The sequence below is a fragment of the Drosophila virilis genome, chromosome 2 (assembly GCF_030788295.1).
Source record: "Drosophila virilis strain 15010-1051.87 chromosome 2, Dvir_AGI_RSII-ME, whole genome shotgun sequence".
NCBI lineage: Eukaryota > Metazoa > Arthropoda > Insecta > Diptera > Drosophilidae > Drosophila > Drosophila virilis.
In genome coordinates this window covers 5,623,410-5,643,952 of record NC_091544.1, presented here as the reverse complement: position 1 = coordinate 5,643,952, position 20,543 = coordinate 5,623,410, and the positions used below count along the sequence as shown (strand labels likewise).

The 20,543-nt window shown below is 42.4% G+C and overlaps 1 protein-coding gene across 1 annotated transcript in view; it reads right to left on the bottom strand.

Annotated features, from left to right (window-relative positions):
• Positions 1 to 15,771, bottom strand: part of LOC6629782 (dynein beta chain, ciliary) — a 33,587-nt gene extending 17,816 nt beyond the window's left edge. Inside the window, exons 1-17 of the mRNA XM_070207442.1 lie at positions 15,486 to 15,771; positions 14,928 to 15,422; positions 14,669 to 14,757; positions 12,315 to 12,950; positions 11,958 to 12,246; positions 11,414 to 11,892; positions 10,568 to 11,067; positions 10,204 to 10,517; positions 10,032 to 10,135; positions 8,602 to 9,146; positions 8,306 to 8,526; positions 6,795 to 6,971; positions 6,368 to 6,742; positions 6,118 to 6,291; positions 5,749 to 6,021; positions 4,107 to 4,136; positions 1,995 to 3,458 (exon numbers count right to left, since the gene is read on the bottom strand). Of these exons, the coding sequence (XP_070063543.1) occupies positions 1,995 to 3,458; positions 4,107 to 4,136; positions 5,749 to 6,021; positions 6,118 to 6,291; positions 6,368 to 6,742; positions 6,795 to 6,971; positions 8,306 to 8,526; positions 8,602 to 9,146; positions 10,032 to 10,135; positions 10,204 to 10,517; positions 10,568 to 11,067; positions 11,414 to 11,892; positions 11,958 to 12,246; positions 12,315 to 12,950; positions 14,669 to 14,757; positions 14,928 to 15,422; positions 15,486 to 15,677 (6,357 nt within the window). The 5' untranslated portion in view covers positions 15,678 to 15,771. The remainder of the gene's footprint in view (positions 1 to 1,994; positions 3,459 to 4,106; positions 4,137 to 5,748; positions 6,022 to 6,117; positions 6,292 to 6,367; positions 6,743 to 6,794; positions 6,972 to 8,305; positions 8,527 to 8,601; positions 9,147 to 10,031; positions 10,136 to 10,203; positions 10,518 to 10,567; positions 11,068 to 11,413; positions 11,893 to 11,957; positions 12,247 to 12,314; positions 12,951 to 14,668; positions 14,758 to 14,927; positions 15,423 to 15,485) is intronic.
• Positions 15,772 to 20,543: the final 4,772 nt, after the last annotated feature.

Below are 20,543 nucleotides of genomic sequence, written 5' to 3'. Positions count from 1 at the left end.
TATATAATTTTAAGATTACAAATTCGGGACTGCTCAACTGGGAGATGCTCTCCACTGTGGAAATGGATACGGCACCAAAAGATGGGCGAGTATTCAATAATTTAAACGCTTTTTCGGTGCACACTATTCGTTCTTTTGTTCAAGATTTTATCTTTTTACATTTATGAAGCACCTGTACAGGTATAATTAGACTGATTCTAGTTTATAAACATTCAGAAATAATCTTTATGTTAGTGTACATTGAAGGACATTAGCAAAACTGATTCTATTTCTACTTTATTATACAAATATTTTTGCCAGACAAGGAGATAAAAATAAACTATTTGCTTCTTTGGAAGTCTATAAATAGTTGTTGTAATAAAGTCCAATTAATTTCAAGGACTTACTAATTAGCAGTCGCCTTCATATAAACCTGTTGATATGAACAACTTTCAATAGTTATTTGCTATTATTTGGGTATGGGTATCAGTAAGTTCTTAATTAGATATCAAAATCTGCCCCTAAGTAACTTTATATTATTAAATTATCACATCAACTTGAAGCTAGTTCAATTTGCTTGAAAGCTTTTAAAACTAAATGAAAAAAATTCCACAATAATGCCCTTGGGTGTAAGGTTGAACTGTCAAGGTTCTGCTGTCAGACCCTTTTGCCTTATTTTTTGTTGAGATACAAAAAATGTAATAATTGAAAATAACTTTTAATACAAGTAGTAGTTACATGTTCAACGAATTTATAAATGCGGCTGGCAAAAGTATTTAAATTCAAACACCATATGAAGCTTGAAGCTAATTACAGATAATTAAAAGAGTGTCATCAGATTTTATACTCTAGAAAAAGGTATTTGATATCTGATCAAAATGTATAAGGCAAGGAACATAAATCTAGTATAGAGCACCCATTAGAAGCTTTAGTGTTTCTTAGAGCATCATTATTCATATTGCCTAGGCAAAGATATAATGACGCATATTTGACATATATCTTCAAGGGTATTTAACTGTCGTTACTCTAACCAAAGCTGCGATAGGCTTTTTGAGAAGTTTTTAATTAATAAAACCACAAAAAACAGCTTAAATTACATGCATAAACAAATAAAATGTATTGTATTTCCGGTTACTAAACCAATTCACTCAAATTTACATATATTCTCACACACTCAAGTCTGTGAGTTTCGCAAAATTGTTATTTTATTAAAATTGCGTAAGCAGGACCTTTTGTTTATTCAAACATCATGATTGCTGCTTGATTTATCGGAAATGATTAATTCTAGTGATTGGCTAAAGAAATGTATATTTTCAAGATAATGCCAGACGAATTTTTAAATTGCTTGAAAGTATTACTCAACGCAATGCAGTTGAATGGGAATGGGATTATTCTATACGTTTCTGGGAATTGTATCCCAACCGCGAAAATGTCTGCTCTCAGCGTATTAATAGCATCAAAAGGGCATTCTTGACTGTCATGTGGCGAGCATGGCTTTTATATTTTTGGTTACATCTTCCTGGAATTCATAAATTATTCAAGATATTTGGTTGGTGGAAAAGGTGATTGAAAAACTCAACGGATTTCGACTCTTCCAGCAGGTTTAACAATGTGGTTGGCTTTAAAATTAAGATAGTCAGTTATCTTAAACACAAAACAATTTTATGAGTTTTGTACTTAAAATTATATAATAACTATGCTGTAAAAGTATTTCTGAAAACGCTTTGTTATTATTTTAAGAAACTTTGATTTAATGAATGCTTCGATTACCAGTTCTCATTTCCATTGTCAACAAAAATCAAGTATGATTGCTGATCAAATGAAGATTATTTATGAGCGAAATGCACTGGAAATCTAGAGAGTAAAATTTCATTTTCTCAGAGCAAAATATTTTGTGGTTTGCATATAATAATAGTAACTAAATATAGACAGACATGTTATATTTTGTATTAGCTTCTAGGATCGGTTTAAACATTCTACGTTCTAAGTACTTTAAATAGGGTTTATTGACTCACCTGGGTCAGCGTGATGTAGCATCGATCCGTAAGTGGTGTGATCACCAGTCTTGAAGTATTGCCCAGGTACTCATAGGCATAGCGGAACTCGGCATCGCAGATATTGGCAAAGCAATCCTCATCGGCGCTGCCCGCGCTGATGGTTGTCGTGGCGCAGCCACTGGAGCTGCCCAACTGTTCATCGTCCCAGCGATGTCTCAGTTGGCTCTGCCACTGAAAGGCCAGAGAGTTGTCTACCTTGGTGGCAATGATTTTGCCAATCACGTCACGCGAATGGACATCAATGGTGCAGATGGTCATGATTTTCTGTCGATCACCTGAGGACAGTTCGCCCAGCAGCAGATTGATCAAAGCGTTCAGCTGCGCTATCTGTCGCTTGTGCAGCTCCTTCATGGCTCCCTCATAGCCCTCTTCCATGCTGGCGAATGAGCGATTCACATCCGCTGTCCAGCTAATCTGACTGCAGCAGAGCGCGACCTGTGCTGGCCAATCATAGAGCCATAGATCACGGGACTTCTCGCCGAAAGCCACGAGAGCGCGACGAAAAAGCTCATGTAGCGTGCTGCGCATCTGTTGGATGACGGCGCGCAGCCAAAGCTCAACGCGACCACAGCAGTCGATGTAGGCTGTTTGTTCTCGATCTTGGCTGACCACAAAGGCCACATACTCATCGTTCTCCTTGGAGTGCATGCCCAGTGCATGCGTGGTATTTGTCTCATATTGCAAGCGCAATATGGAGTCGAACAGCTTGATGAGATGGCGATCAATGACCTGAGGATTATTGCCATTAGAGAGTATGTCCAAGAGATCCGCGGACGAGATGAAATAGAAGCGTGGAAAGGCCAAACGCTTGGTCTCCAGATAGTCGTTCAGTGCCTTCTCGCAAACGGACAGGCGCTGCTGCAGTTCCAACAACTGCTTGAGCACATCCTCGTGCTGTAGCACCACCTCCATGACAACGCGCACGTTGGTAACCCGTGCTAGCAAATTGGTGAAGTCCTCATCAATGCGCTCAAAGTTTGCCGCGTCTTGCGGCAGCTGGGAACGTATGTCTGTTGAGCCGATGAAAATGCACTCCAAATAAATCCATTTACGCTGCACCTCAAACCAATTGACAATAAGCGTATCAATGCCACTCAGCACGCGCTGCCAATAGCCCAGCTTATCCAGCAAATATTCGATATGTTTTGATGTTGAGATATTTTGTAGCTGCATTTGATTGTCGTCAAGCGTTTCAATCAGCTCCTCTGATACTTTGAGCAGTCGCACAGTTGGACGCGTTTGATGCAGCTCCAATTCGAATTCTAATTGTGTCCAGGTGGCCTTTATATCGTCCAAGACTTTTGTCACCGTCATCTCTTTGATAGCGCGATCCACAGTGTTCTTGATGTCCTCTTCGTGCTGCTGCAGTTGCAGGCTTAGCAACTGTGCCAGAGTTGTCGATGTGTTGCACTTGTACGAAATCTGAGTGTTATAATTTATATTATTTTGATCAGCGTTTGAATACATTCAATTAGTTTCCCTGGAATTGATCGTCGACGAAATGTTCTACGCTTCGACAGTTGCCAATTTAGGCAGTTACATTTTACGGCTTTTGCAGCCTCGACTGAAGCAATTTGAACACTAATTTTCACAAATTTTGTGTGGTTTTCAATCTAGTACGACAATTCGGTCAGACAGCATGTAAATCAATATAGTCTGGTTGTCTATATTGCATTACAGCTTAGGTATTTATATTCAGCAATTATGTCAAATTTAATTACAGGCACGACAACCCGTATACAATACCTGACGCAGGTAATTATTAGTAATGAAATTCTCTTCTGAGCTGAATGGCTAAGCTGCCTCAGCTTTCCCCCTTCAAGTTATCATATTAATGCATTCGTCTTGCCAAGCTGTTCACTCAACCCATAAACCGTCCTGCAGTCACAACCATGGCAACGTTGGCAGCCATCCCATACAGTTGCTTATGCGTCATTAATAAGCGCATATTATCCGGGATTTGTAATTTCAAGAAGCTGCAAAAGCTTATTGAAGTTATCAAATAGAGCACATCCTTTCGCAAACTATTTTGACACTTCTTAATTTACTAGAAATTCATATTTCACTTACTAATTCTTCCACTTTATACTGTCCAATTAGCTGTAATAGACGAGGATTTCGATTTCACTTATTTCTTTCTATTTATTTGGTATTCAATTATATCTCGGGTAGTTAAAGTGCACGGTGATTATGTGAAATTATAAATGAGGGAAATAATGAATGGAATGAATGGATAAATATAATAATAAATAAATTCTAAAATATTTCTAGTTATTCAAAAGTATGGCGTGTGGGAAAATATAAGTAATCCTCAAGTCCATCAAATGACAATATAAAACTGTGAACTCATAAATCTATAGACATGCTAGCAGAAATATTCGGGACTTCCTGTGGGGGTTATAAAATAAATTCTCTCAAAGATCTTTGAAAATTAGCTTGAACCCGATCGGAAAGTAAATCGCTGAAACAAGTATTCATTGAGTTCTTGTGTTAAGCTTCGAAAATAAGTTTGTTGCAAAGCGGACAAAAGTTAAAATTGTGCCCAAATATTCTTTGAATCGCACTTTTTACCAAAGAAGGTTGGATTCTGTGAATAGTGTGAAACATGTCTCAAATGATTTTTTTGTATAATAAATATATATATATATATATATCACCCATTAAATCTGACCCCCATATTCACCCCTTAAATGAATGTAAACAAAGATCTTTAAAATGCAAACGTTTTTCACGATTTTACTCAACGTGCATCTTCATCACACAAGATAACTTCATTGAAATTTTCAGCTTCATAATTCTAACGGCTTGAACTGTTCGTTGATCAACAATTAGCCAGTCAGCCAGTCAGTCAGTCAGGCCAAACAGTTTTATATACAGAGATAAATGAGAAATTTGGCTTTAAATTTTTCATATAGTTAACTCGATTAAAAACGTGCTTAAGCCATTAAAGCCTACAGACAAAACTGTTTGAATTCAAAAGCCATTTTGATATTTATATAGCAATTGATAAAGAATGGCCTTTGGCGAAAATTGTAATAAAAATATTTTATTGTGAAATCTGAGTGGTTCTCTTTCAGTATTACTGAAAAAGTGGGAATTGAATTAATAACCGATTGGTGATAAAATAAAGTCACCAGATGTTTTCAAATTATATTATAACATGAATTTAAATAACACAAAAAAAGAAAGTGTGTTATTTATTATTAAAACGTGCTTTCATTAAATTAATTAAACAAATTAGCACGACCAAACGTTACATTTTGATGCAAAACAAACCATATGCAAACCATTTGGAAGCTTTACTGATTTTTACCCCAATAACCGAATAATATCAAAGAATTTAATCGAGACCAACATTTTTTACTGTGCGGGTGAGTCGAAAGCAATTTCGTACTTCAAAATTTGGAATGCTTGGTGGATTATAACTCCTGTAATGCGTGCTCAAACATCGCCCGGTAATGCGATTGGCAAATCCATGCGCCAAACCACACCAAGATGCAATGAGCAGACACATTGTAAAGCGGTGCCGTGCGGATCAATCAGTTGTAATTGCATCGATGAGCCATGATGATGATGCTGATATGGCTGGGGGTGGGGGCATGGGCGTGGGTGTGTGTGCGTGTGTGGATGCGGGGCTGGGAGTGGATGCGGTTGCTGGCATTACCTTTATTGACTGCAAACAGTACTAGCTGCGATTTCTTGTCCTGCTTACCTTTGACAACTGCATAAGCTCCAGCCAATGGCGTTCGGTAATTGCTGGATTTTGAAGCTCGGTAACTGCTCGCAGCGAGGCAACCAGCTCACGCAATACGCCCACAATGTAAACATAGGGGGCCCAGTCCCTGATGCACTTGTCAAGTGTGCGCAAATCGCGCGTGAACTTCTTACACTCGTGTTCCATGTCATCCGTATCGATTTGGAGCCAAGGTGTTGCATGCCAGTCAACAATGCAGGATTCGATGACGCGCACAAAGTCCCACAATTGCTGCGGGCGATACAAAAGCTGTCTTATCTGCTACACATCCACACATACAAACGAGCACGGACTGAGAGGCCCAAATTTGGTCGACATTCTGCTCACCTTTACACGTCTAAGTTCAGCCTTGCACTGCTGGAGTGTGGTCGTATCGGGTTCGGGAATGTTTAGCAGCCGGGCCCAGCACGCGTAGCGCCGCTGCTGGCAGGCAAAGCGATGCAGCCGCACGTAGACCTGGTCGCAGGCATCGTAAATTTGTGGACAGGGAACACGAAAGAACTGGGCGCGAGGAAAGGTAACGTTGGGCTTAATTCTGGGCAAACAGACCGGGATGCTGAATAAGGGCCGCACTCACCGGCATGCGCTGGAACTGTTTCGCATAATGTTGCACGTGGCACGTATGCAGACCAATGAGCGCTGTTACGCGCTGCTGTTGATAGTAGCGCGTGTCCTGGAGTGCCTCGTGTTTGGCCACCGCTTGCTGCTTCAGTTGCTGCCACTGCAGCGGCAGCTGGTCTATGTTGCGCACCAGCTGTGCCTCGAACTCCACATTGTAGGTCTTTAAAAGCGCAATGATGTCCTTGAGCGGCTTAAATACATTGTCCGCGTACGGCTCCCTCTGCCGTATCTCCGCCATAACAGACAGCACGCGCAGCAGTGCCTTGAACTCCTGGCGTGCGATGTGCAGCTGCAAAGTCTCATGGCTGCGCGCGATGAATGCGTTTAGCTCCTGTTAAAACATATTAGCTTTTTGATAGCATACTTTTTGGGGCTGCCTTCACCTGAAGCGTCTTCTGCACATAGCGCAGCAGCCACTGCTTGTAGAGGTGCGACCATTTGCAGGTCAGATTGAGCAGACCATGCTTAAGCGGCTTCACGTCCAGTGCCAGCCAGCCGTTCAGGCAGTGGCGACTCTCGCACTGGTCGATAGCATCGTGCAGTTCGTTGTAGCGCTCGATCTGCGGAAGAGATTGGGCAAGATGTTTGGGGCGTTGACAACTTCATTTGCCTGGGCTAACCCAAATTTATTTAAGCTAATTTAGCGCATATGTGTGTGCGTGGTCGGAAGCCCAATTCATGTGCCATTTACTTGTATATGCGTACTGTGTCCAAGCGAAGCATTTATTAAGCGCACCAGCTGCGCCCGAGGCGACTCTCAATGGCCGCTCATAAATAAAATGCCGGTCAGTGATTTTAGTTGCCCTTTGCTTGTCCGGGTAATATACTGATAACGTAACTCTGCGCATTAACTAAACTGACAGACTGTACTTGTCTTCATTTGAACGAGGACTTCAAAGACTATTGAAGTTTATATTTTAAGTTATTGTGCAGGCAACTATCAAAAATTTTAACTTTTCAGTTGAAAGGAGAATTGAACTTGACACCCAATGAATTGAATAAGTAATAAAATAATATTCTATTCTCATGAAAGTTTAAATTATCAATAAAATAAATTCGAATATTGCAAACTTTTATAAAAATTACAACTAACATGGACTTTGACAGGTGCAAAAGGAAACCCAGGGCAAGTTGTTGTTTACGACAAGGGTAATATGTATGTTGTGTGTCTTACACTGTAACAAATGCATTATTTGTTATTATTATTTTGTTTTTTCTTTCCTGTTAAATTGGAGTAGAAGGGTAAACAGGATTCGTTATATGCTTCCCGCGAGTCTCTCACATTTTATTGTGGCACTCAATTCACAGCCTCACGTTGAATGTACATGCATTTCGACCATGATTTGTTGTTGCTTGTTTGTCTGCTTTGCATTTTATTTGTGTGCGTGTGTGGTGTGTGTGCTGCGGAGTCTTTATGTAATTTATTGCATACTTTTTGGGGCGTTTGATAATTGTTTAAAGAAAATATTACGCATACGCAAGCGATTTGCCTGCTGTAGTCACTGTACTGAATTGTTCTGTGTGTGTTGGCATAAGTCAGAGGCGCCGTGTGGTTAAGCATTTTTGGCTATATCCAGATTTTGGGCAAAGCCGGCGAGATGGCCCGACAGCCGATTCGGCCACACATTTGACCCTAAATGGTCGACATTTATCAAGCGTTATTGGTCTCAGGGGTTACACAACGTAAATTGTGTGGTTGCCAATTGAGTGACCCGGCGAGCCACTCGGTCACTAGTGCCTCCATCTGTCTGACCCCCCGCCAACCCCGGCCCGAGGGCCGTTCAAAGGGTGTGGCTGTCTGTGTGCGTGGGCGCATCGGTGCGGCATTTGGCTTTGCCTCGTGCTTTGGGGCACACAGATGTTCGTTGTAATTTTTTTTTTCTGTTTTCCTTACCTCCTTTTTGAAAGTCTCCATGATGGCATAGCCACTGTCACTGATGTGGGTCGTTTGTTCACGCGCCGTCTGCATGCAGGACGCCAGAACGGCGCCGCTCTGCTGTGTCCAAAGGAACGCATAGGCGTGGAATTTGGCAGCATAATTCAACGCCGCCTGAACCGTCTGCGCCAAGGCGTTGCGTATGCTGGCGCACAGCATTTCCAAGTCATCAGCTGCAACTGAGAGTGTGTTAGGTGGTATAAGCGAATGCAAAGAATGCGACACGCCTGCCACGGAAAAGTACTCCGCAGTACCTTCAGCGATGCCAGTGCCAATGCGACGACTGGTGCATAGCGTGCTTGCCACGGCCAGCATATTGTGTGGGACGGGCTGCTGCTCCTTTTGCAGTAACTGCTTGAACTTACCATCGTGCCCGTCGCCGTCGTTGTCGTCGCCGTCGTCGTCAGACAGCGCATTGTCAGACACAATTCTTGGCATGCAGTCGCATGTCTGTTTTATATCCAGCAACAGCTGCTCGACAATTTGTTGAAAATTATTTTCCACACTTGCATCAAAGGCAGGCGAAAAACGTATTTCCGTTTCCGTCAGCTCCAATTTCACTTCGAAAAGCGGTGCATCGTTTGTTGCTGTTGCCCCGGTTGTTGTTGTTGTTGTTGTTGTTGTTACTGTTGTTGGTATTATTGTCGCTGTCGCTTGTGGCGTTGTGATTTGTTGTAACACCAACCTAGCCATGCTTGGCAAGGCCATATTTGAAGTTGGGGGCGCTGTTGGAGTTGCCTCAGCGGTTGTTGCAGTCGTTGTTCCAGTTGCTGTCATTTCCTTGTGCAAATACTCTAAACTGAATTACACGGCGTATGAGTAATGCGAAAATTAAATTTAGTGCTGAGTTTGTTTTGTGCTTATTTCGTTTGCGTTTGCTGCTGCTGCCTCTGCTGCTGCTGCTGCTGCTGCTGCCGCTTCTGAGGACTCTGCATGCAATCACGAAGTGCCGTTAAGTGAAACATGCAATTGACGCATGAATGCTCTGCCATCAGCAACTTGTTGTTGTTGTTGTTGCAGTTGTATGTTGTTGTTGGCTGTTGTCGTTGTTGTGTGTGTGTGTGTGTGTGTGTGTGTGTGTGTGTGTTTACTGCGGTCGGTGTTGGTGTAGGTGTAGGTGTCTGTCGCCTTGCGGTTACCGTGCGCGAATGCGGGTGAGCTATAAATTTGTGTTCATTTACTTGATTAGTTTTGATGAGACATGAAAGGCGCTGGCAGCCTGCCAAAGTGTAATGAATTTATTTGTTGCTCGCTGATGTGGGTGGCTTGTATAATTGTATGACTGGTTGTGGCATGGCTGAGTGAGTCGTTTTTATTACTTTGATATTAAAAACAGGTGCTACCTGAAAACTTATTTAAATGGTAGTTATAAAAATTGGTATGAGTAAAAATATAAGAAGTTTAAAGTGCCCGACTGAACAAGAGGTTGATATAAAATGTAATTTTCATCCGATTATTCCTATGGCTGCAATACGACATAGTCGTACGCTGCGTGAATGCTTGAGACACATTGAAAAATATTTCATTGCTTCACCGATTTTTACTCTTTACAGTACTTTATTAAATAAATTTAATATGTGATTAATATTTTAATGCGTTTAAATAATGAAAGCATATAAAAAAATGTTTAAATTGTTTTGTGCTATGATGAACATTTTTCGATTTAATAACTGAAAAGCCTAACCTGATCCTCATGGCCTGACGCATTTCACGGCAAATCAACTCATCAACAGTGGCCAAATATTTGTTAAACTGTCGGCGTTGCTCATCCGGAAATTCGCGCACAAACTTTCGATGACAAAATAAACAATAGGGATACTTATAACAACGTATTTGGATCAACAATGACTACTCACCTCCTGCACGCTCAGGTCACGTGAATACAATTGAAATTGCTGCGACTCGTAGTTGAAGAACAAACAAAAGTTGGCAATCAGCAAGCGATTTAGCAGCATCTTCGTCTCATCGCACTGCAGCAAACGCAGACGTACACGTTCCTGCTGATGCCGCAGATCGAGCAGATTGCGACCATAGAGACTACGCTGATGCAGTGGGTCGCGGCTCCAGCGACGCATGCTGGTCAATATGGCGTCCAGATTGCCATGGGACAGTTGCAGACGTGCATGCAGATCGCGCGACTTCTCGAATATGCACTCGATGAGCGTTTCATCTGTTGGTGCAGCTCAAAAATGTTGCCTACATAAACTTAAACTCACTTACCATAATTGCGCCAGGTTAATTGACCACAGGCAGTTGCCACTTGAGCATCGATGGCCGCCAGCTCAGTGGCAATTAGTTGCAGCTCAGCTGCAGCGCACTGGCCAGCTCGGATGCCATTGTAGAACTCGTCAATCTTGATGAGCCGTATGCGTCGCCGCCAGTAGGCATCCCGTTGCTCGTAAAGTGACAGCAGCGCCTCGGGCATTGGAAAGAGTTTGCTTGAAAGGCTGCCAGAACCCTGCAGAGCTAGCAGATATTTAGTTTCCTTGAGCAGCGTAAAGAGCGCCTGAGCGAAATTCAGCTGCAGCTGCTCTCCGGCTGCCAATTGAATCAGCACGGGCTCGTCCAGACCCTCTGCTATGAGCTTGTCTATGTCCTGCTGCCAGCCGTGCCAGATCTTCAGCTGAAGATTGCACAATTTTGTGGTCAGAATGTTGCGACGTGAAAGCAATGCATCCCATTGAAAAGGCAGCGTTATAAGCTCCGATTTTAGTGCTAACCTATAAAGTATAGAAGTTTTTAATTAAAAAAAACTACTTTATAAGATTTTTCACGAAAATATTGAAAACTGACTTATGTATGCGTGGATTTTCTTCAAAGTTAAATCAATATTGTGTGGGTCAGCAGAACTTAAAAGAGGAAAGTAAAAGTGTCTAATATTTCCCAGAAGGACAAGATTACAAATCCTTTTTCCCGAATCAAGTCTTATTATTATTCCCTTTGGTTCTCAATGTCACACAATAAAGCGGTACTAGAAAAGTATTTCTAAGTCACATGTCCACAAGAGTATTTAACCTTCGGCGTGCCGAAAAGAGTCGGTATTTAAATGCTGCCGATTGGACCTACAATGTCTGGACGAGCTCAGTTAGATCCCTAGCGCCCAGTTCATCGCAGCGATGCAAGTGCTGCTCAAGCCACATGATGGCACCAGCAATTGGGGGAAAGTTTCCAGCTACGGGCAGAGCTTCGAGTGCATGGAACTGGTAGTGCAGCAGCACGTCTGTCACGCTCTGCTCCAGCTGCTGCAGCTCTGCATTGTAGACGTTGAGCATGTGTGGAAGCAGACGCACGAGCTCCAAGTGCACGGTGCGGCGCTGTAATAGGCAGCCAAACATAATCGTCAGCTTGAGCAGGTGGATCCAACTGTGGCACTGCTCGAAAGCCTGCAGCAGTACGGTGGCCAGCTTCTGTTCCAGCTGCTGCATGCGCTCATAGAAAAGATATTGCTCGCGCTTGAAGCATTTCCATTTGTGGGCAGCGGGCGCTGCGAGATCTATATCTACATTGGTCCACTGCTCGAAGAGCAGCTTGAACTCGTTAAAGATCTGTAAGATAGGGAAAAGGGAATTTGCAAAATCCTGGAAGGTGGAAATTTAAACTTTACACTTACCTCTCTGATGCGGTCCGTGAGCAATTTACCACGCAGACCGCCAATTTCAAGCTTCTCCAGTTGCTGAAATTGAACAGCCGCCTCGAACACATGTCGAAGCTCCGTTAGCTGCAGCAGAAATCCGTCGAGTGTTTGGCCAAACACTTGCTCGTTGGAGAAGCGCCACAGCTGCTGCTGGTCGTCCGGCGTTGGGGAAGTTTCTGCTGCGGCCGCAGCTGAAGAGCTCGGCAAGGCTGGCAGCAGCACTTGGCTGCTTGCATAGCGTTCCTTGTAATCGAGCATGCGCTGCCTGGGCAGCCATAAATGGCCAAGAGTGTTGCTAAACTTGTGTATCTATAACTTTTTTATTTTGCTTACCTGAAAAACTCCAACACCTCGCCAGTTTTCTTGATCTTCTGCAGGCCCTCATCGGCGTCGCCCTGGAAAAGCAGCGGAAACTCCAAGTCCTCGGCGGCGCGATGAACTAACATGTTGCACATGCAACGCAGCAGCACACTCATCCTTTGTGTGCTGCGGTAGAAGCGGGCATTGCTCCAGAGCAAGTGCAGCACATGCACCAGCGGTGCAATCAGCTCCTGTGCATTGCTGAACTGCACCGAGTTGAATGCGGCTGTTTGACGCTGCAGTGGCTGCAGCCAGAGTGAGACATCCTGTGCCTCCAGCCAGGCGGTCAGAAGCTGCCGGAAAGCCTTTGCATAGGGCTCATAATAGACAGACTCAATGCGTTCAAGTATGTGCGCCAGTGCCTTGTGCATGGATTCGCGCAGCTGCTCGTAAATGTTCTGCAAATTGAGCTTTCGATTCGTCCAGAAGGTAATTTCCTGAGCGGGCAGCGTAACCACATGGATATGTTTGGTGGGTGCAGTGGTGCACGCGGTCAGGCCAATGGATTCCGAGCGTTCCATAACAATGTCGTGCATTTGTGTTGTCCAATTGATAAACATCTCCTCCAGAAGATTACGAAACTTGGGATCCAGGGCTGGTCTTAGATTGCTATTGGTGTGCAACGATAATTAAAATTGCCTTTTTTTTAAATCCTTTCAATTCCGACTCAACTTTGGCAGCAATTGAACGCAACTTTTTTAATGGGAGGGGGAAACAATTGTTGACCTAATTCTTAAATAGTTGCGCTTGGTAATTCTCCATCCCGCTCATTTACACATTTTCTCCATTTAATTTTGTTGGATTTGTTTTTGCTTTTCTGCTTACAATGCTGCATATAAAATTGACCTACATTTATTTGATTTAATGGCTGATTTCCATGATAACATCTGCAGCTTTTTCATTATTTATACCCATTGAAGAAGTGGAAGGCAAGTAAGAACGCCTGACTAGGAGATACCCCGTTACAAACATGCAAGCAAAGGCACACAAAAAGACACTAAATAAACACTCAGGAGCCTCCTTCTTGCAGCAGTTGTGCTTATTCTTCTCTGAAATATCTTCGGTGACTTTAGTCCGAACTTAATGATACTGCTTTTACTAATTAATACAAATAAATTATTATATTAGCGCTCAAGCTTTAGCTTTTAAATTTTTGTTATACTGTGTTCAATTATGAATTTGTCTATATTATAAGATATGCCAAATAACAGGTTTAGTGAATTCAGCCCTTTTGAATTTAAAGGTAACCTTAAACGTCCATGTTTAAAAATCGATATTAGGTTCTCGATATATCATGTGTAGCATTCAGTTCATTTAGATTAAGCGATTATCTTTCCTGTTAGCGCAAAAGCCTCGCATTTTTCGCGACAAAATTTTGTTGGTAAATTTCAAATTCTCTCATTTAATTTTCTATTATAATGGAATGTGTACTGCTTAGAAGGAGACATCTCAGAGCCCATATAACTCAAATATTCTATATCAGTATTATCGTCCAAATCGTTACCGTCATGTGGGTCCGTCTGCATGTCCGTCTCTTCCTATGCCAGACACTTTCTTTCTTATTAAAATGGGACTGTCATATAACTCTATCTGCATTTTACAAGGGTATATCATCTTTGGCGTGCCGACCTCTGGACCTCTTATCTTTCTATAGCTATTGATTAGCAGTCTCAATTTGTGAAATATTGTTGTGATATTTTTGTTTATTCCCTTAGGTGTCATGTCAATCTCCTTGTTTTTTTATGCCTTGATATTTCATGCATCAATTTAGCAGCCAACTAACGCACTTCATACCTGTTCACAGGGTATCTGCTCATCGTGTATGGCTGATTAATATTTTTACACTTTATTCATGCAACATTTTGTGGTTTACTTTGATAGCTTGTATGCAATTTGAAGCTGATTAATTTAAATGGTTTTCTAGTTAGGAATTCTTTTATATTGGCTTTAAGACAATTCGTCGACTCGATACATTCATTTGCAATTAGTCGTATTGGTTTTTAGTTAAAAAATTTTGCAAAAAGCAATCAAGATTCTGTAGCTCTTAGAGTAGTTGGCCAAATTGAAAATTGAAATTCAACTTTGGGCATTTAACAAGTTATTGAAAATACATAACAAATTTACGCAAAATCATGCGATAAAGTTGTGTGCTCACAAGTTCGCTTTATACGATTGCCGCCCTCCTGCCCCGCCCTCTTTCAATATAAACAAAGACTTGTAGCCAGCAGCGATGACGCAGCAGCTGTAGATGGTAAAGGACGCAATACATAGCCCCTGAGACAATGGCCACTGAGTGTGACTAAAGTTGGGGCACGGCTTCTACTTACCCCCGGTTCACGTGAGCAGACACTTCCTCGACGATTGTTGGCGAAACTAATAACGATAAAATTGTGCGATTGTTGGTTTTGCCCTTAATCTGTGGGGGATAACAATAAAGTATAAATAGCGCTTATAGACACATGAAAACTTTGCCCAATTAAACCAAATACATTGGGACAATGGTAAGCTCTCTCGACTGGCGGCGTCCCTGCTCGCCTCGCTGCACTCAATTAGATTAATATGCCAAGATAACAGACTTGGACCCACCTCGGTCAGCGTGTTGCGCACTTCCTTGACGCGCGCCTGCAGATCCTTGCGCACAGGCGACGGCCACACGCCCTGAGCCTTGTCCAGCAGCGGTTGCAGCACCTCGTCGAACAGCAGAGACATGGTCTCCATTTTGCTGTGCACTGGAAAGTCACCATAGAGCACTGAGCTATGAAAATTGCTAGCTGTCAGCGGTACGTCTACATTGTGGCGTATGAAGTAGGCGCACTTGCCGCGCGGTACCCCATCCAATGTAGTAAAGCTGGACGAAGCGGGCGGCAGTGGAACCAGTAGTGCTCCTGTGGTTGTTGCCGCCGCCACCACGGCAGCCGTAGCAGTGGCATCATTTGCCGCGCTCACCCGTGAGCCACAGCTCTGCAGGGTATAGTTTCGGTATAGGTCGCTCACACAGCCTCTGGGCACCAGTTCGCCGCCTGGACTGAGCGTCATCACCAAAACTCGTGTCCGTCCGTGCAGCCAGTCCAGGACGATATGCTGCATTGGTAGCCAGTTTTGTTAGTCGTGCGAATGCAATGTGCGAAAATAAAGAAAGCATACCCGGAACTCATCGTGCGCCATCATTTTGGCCCACTTCTCCGGTTTCAGGCGCATTGTGGTCGTGGTGTAGGCGGCCACGCGTTCCAAACGAGCGTCACTGTAGTCCGGCTGAGCGCTCGGATGGTTGCCAGCAGGCGTGAGCTCCTCATCGCTGCTGGCCAGAGCCGCAGCATCGGCTGCGGACACGGCCATAAATGGACGGCTAACAGAAAACAGTAGCAAAACTGCTACCACAAGGCAAACGAATCAATTGATGGCACAAATCAACAGCTCGACGCGGCGTTTGCTGTTGAAATGATTCTGACCCGCAGGCATTCGTATGACCTCTAATGCCAGGCCTGTTGGTGCAGCTGGTCGCTTATGCGCACCGCACCGCAGACCCAGGCCGTGCCGCGTATCGATCAAACTTCAAACTCAAATTAAAAAAATTATTTTAAAGTGTGTGCATTGTTTTAATGCGCCACCCAGCGAAGCTCCACTTTCTAATGCAATGGGCAAAGTTTGATGCCAGGCTGTTGGGTGCGCCGCCCAACGGCCGCCCGTTCAATCGCCTCGCTTTAATTGCTCGCCTGCACTTGCGAACTAAGCGAAATGTAATTTCCGCTTGCCAGCAGGTTTTTGTTAGCCAAGCGCTCATAACTCAACATCAACAGCAACATCAACATCAAAATCCACACCAAAATTAGACCATCGCCGCGATTGACAAGGTGGCAGGCAGGCGGCTGGCGGCTAGCAATATGTTCAAGTCCATAAATCTGTGCTGCCGTAGCGCTATAGCTATGTATGCAAATTTTGAGCTGGCAATGAAAATTGCTTTCGCTGTTGGCGCAGTCATCCGGGCGTATGCGTAATATTTGGCATTTAAACTGAAATGCCACAAGAAATGTGCTTGTAATGCTTCAAACGCCAGCAATGACCACTCTATACTGCCGACTCACACCAACACACCCACACACGCACACACATTTGGCACATTAAGTGCTGCATTATTGCTGTTGTCAGCACCAACAGCCTACAACAACAACAACAAGAACAACGGTGGGCAAAGCAAGTCAAGTGCATTTTATGTTTCGCATACACAAAGTCAAATCCACACCAGCTAGCTTGCAGCCCCGTCTTGCTGGCACTGCTGAGCCTTCCGCTTGGCTACGCTCAAAAGCTAAGCGCACGGAATGAGTGACTGACTGACTGACTGACATGTGTCAAGTAACAGCAGCAGCAGCAGCAGCAACAGCAGCAGCAGCAGTGAGTGCTGCCAGCATGCTTAAAATGCTACGCAATTACCGCAAGTACACATAGAAAACTAGTTGCTATACTTTGCTGAGTAGTGCTCAGCTAAAGGATGCCCTACAGTGCTTCCATATAGTATACAAATTTACGAATGCTTCCAAAATCTATTACTTTTCACTATACTTATACGAGAGCTACTTAAATCTGATTTATGCAAGCAGGCAAGTGAAACTGCATAGGGGTTTCAGTTTGAGTCATCTCTTGAACTCTAAGAATCGCATTCTTAAAGAATGCACCAAATATTCGCGTTGTATTGAATTAATCAGAGCAAAATATAATAATATTTGTATTTAATTTTTTTTGCCCACCTCTTCGAGCAATTTCAATATTGAATTCTTTCATAAATGAATATTAACTTTTACCGTAAATTAAAAAATCAAATTTTTGCGTCCATGCTGACCGATACCTTAAAAAATGGGTCTTGCAAAAAATGTGTTTATTAACAAATAAAACAACTGACTATAAATACCCTGGAGCTGTCTGTAAACGATGCCTCATATTAAGAAAATCTATAGGGCAAAAATATACGGTCATCTTTCTATCATTTAGCTTTTCCTTTGGAAAATTACACATTTTCTATATAATAGTGCCACACAAAAATTTATTTTTTAAAATACATCGTAAGCCACAATAAAATGGCGTGGACCTAATTTCCAGAACTGGTCCAAGTGCATGCCAAAGTATATTAAACTTCATGTACAAATAAGTATATTGAAACACAATTGGGCCATTTTTAATAATAAATTGCATTATTATTTCTATCTACTAATAACTATGTAGCGAGTAAAATGAACAAAAGTTTGATTGATATTGATATTGAAAAGATCAACTTATGATAAAATCTAGGAAATGGCCATTAGTATCTGATTAAATGTACCAAATTTTTTTAACATTTATGTCAACAAAATTAAAATATATTTAATTTTTTTCTGGGTGCCACCTTATAAATGTATTCAAGGCTTTCTCTTCCAATTGGCGTTAAAAAGTTGGCTACAGGGTATATCATCTGTTTATGTATTATAACGGCCCGGCTTAGTATATAAATGTATATAAATATATTATATACATTATGTATGTACATTATTTGTATATATTTACAAAAAAGTCAAACTTCACTTTTAAATATCAGCGTCGCATCAAAAACAAGCACATGGCAACCCGCTGCTATGCTGAATCCATTCCTCAACTGCGAGGCACCCTCGGGATAAATGCACTGCCCTCATTTTTAGTGGCAGGCGCAACTGTTGCGGTCTTTGTGGTGTTACTGGTAACTGGCAACAGTGAATAGCGTGGGAAGCAGCAAGTTTTCTGCTAATGAATTTGCTGAAATGGTTTGCATCTGGCTTGAATTTAACTTAACCGCTGACTGACTGCTGATGGGTTGAAGGTAAATTAAATTCCTTTCATTCGGCTGGTTGCGTCAATAAGGATTTTCTATATATTTTTATTTTTATTTACTTTTACATTGAAACAGATTATGTTACATAAGTAGTTGGGCAGCTTTTCATTCATCAGCTGGCGGCGACAAAGGCCAGCCAATGCTCCATTTGTCCGCTTCAGATTAAATGTCAAAATGAAAGTGGTTCCATGTTGACTGCAAATTATGTGCATAAATAGTGCCGTGGACAAAGTCAGACCTTAAAAGAAAAGCTGTGCAGGCAGCAAAAGGCAAGCGGGCAAAAAAAAAACCGCAAGTCCCAAGAAAAATATACGCCAAATTGATTTTAAAGGCAGTTTCTTGATGGTCGAGCCTCACTTCAAATTAAGTAAATCGCAGAAAAGGCGCACGTTGGACAGCGGCCGGCAGTGAGCCATGAATAATGAAACTGGAAAATGCTTTTACTATATTTTCTTTCTGCAAAGCTGTCGCACTGGTTACATATTCGTAATACCCTGTAATCAAGCCAGCTGACCAAATGTACTTCACAAACAGAAACTAGCTTTATCTAAAAGAAGAATATTGTTTCTTTATCGCGCTTAGTATTATAGTTAGCCGAATTATCTGGTATCTGCCTGATCACTCGATCCTTCGATCAGTCGAAAGAATGATGCCAGGCAGAAAGTTCACCATTTTGCCATTAGGAATACAAAATTTCCAAAAAATAACCAAATAATGCCTTGACTTTTCATACTGTTAAAAATAAATGTTGTGTAAACGCCAAGGAGTTAAATTTGCGATATGATTAAGTTATCAGACAAACTATATTCTAATATATAGCCTGTTTATCTTCATGGTTATAAGAAGGGAGAGTGTATAAGAATAGTGGGCACTCATAAATCTGCACAAATATATAGCTTAAATGAAGATTACTTTTATAGAGCATTTCCCAGACGTGCATTTTCCACCAACTTATTTTTATTCGCCTTTCTTTTTCTGAATTTATGCCAAGCCAATTCACGCCACGACGCGAAACCCATTGGCATCCCCACACTAGACCTTCGACCTTCTGACCCCATCCTGAACGCCTGCCTGGGCTGTTGTAGTTGCTGATGAGTTTCATTATGTGCGAACAAATCATCACATGCCAACGGCAGCGCCAGCTGAACGAAGCGGTGATGCAGGGCCGCGACGATGCCAGCCAGACTGCACGGCGTCGGGCTCGTTTAAAAGCCATTTCGTGCATTTGTTAAGGACGCTCGACTTTGTGCATGTATGCGTGTGTGTGTGTGTGTGTGTGTGCTCGCGGAGAAAGTCAACACTATTTCATTCCAACAAAAGCCATTTGGGCGAGATTATGAGAGCACTGGGAGCATCTATTTAAAGCGACCACAGTGCGTATTAGTAATGTGACAGGCCATTCAATAGGATGAATTAAAGCTTATGGCCACATGCCGCACATAAAATACGCTTACAACAAGCTGCACATAGCTTAAATAAATAAAAGTTTCATTAAAATATCACATTTGGTTAACTCAGTTAACTCAAATCAGAATATATATTTACCTGAGGCTTATCAACAAAAAATGGTAGAATGCGAGGTTTGCATATCTATGCTGAGTGTCATAGTTGTAATGGCATAGTTAAAGTACCCCGCGAAAGGGCAAACAACAGACAAAAAGTTGGAAACGTCAACAAATCGATCAATGCACAGTTTTCCATTAAAATGCCTCACAAAAAAAGGAGAGCGTTGCCAGTGCCAGTGTAAACAAAACTGGCAACAGGACCAATTGGTCCTAGTCCCGGCCAGCTTTTATCGAATGTTGGAACAAAACCAGTTAGTCCTCCCAGTGGCAGCGGCGGCAGCGGCAGCAATAACAACAAATACAATTCTTGGTGGCTGTGTGCTGTGTGCAGCCTAACGACAACATTCAATAAACAATTCACAATTGATTGACAAACGGACAGGCGGCCTTGTCATTTGGATGCACTGCTGGCGATAGACCAGAGGCAGAAATTGTTGGTCCTGACGATGACAAGTCAGCGGAAGGATGTTAGTTCAAGTGGATGAGGAAGTCGAAAGGGAATGCTGACAACAAACTCGACAAGAATGCAGCACGACAAAAAAATTATATGAACAAAAAAATCACTGACAAAAAGTCCGAAATCCCAAAAAGGGCAAGCGCGCCTGGCACAAGTGAAAACAATAAAAGCAAATTTCAGACCGGACATCCGCCAGCGATTAGGCAACGCCTTCGGTATATGAACAGTGGTAACAATTCGATTTTTATGAACCTGTCAAACGTTAAAATGCCATTTTCTATTTGTTGATTGTAAAGACTTTACTTTTTAACAGTGGCTGTCAACAGTCTCTTGTTAAATGCGGATGC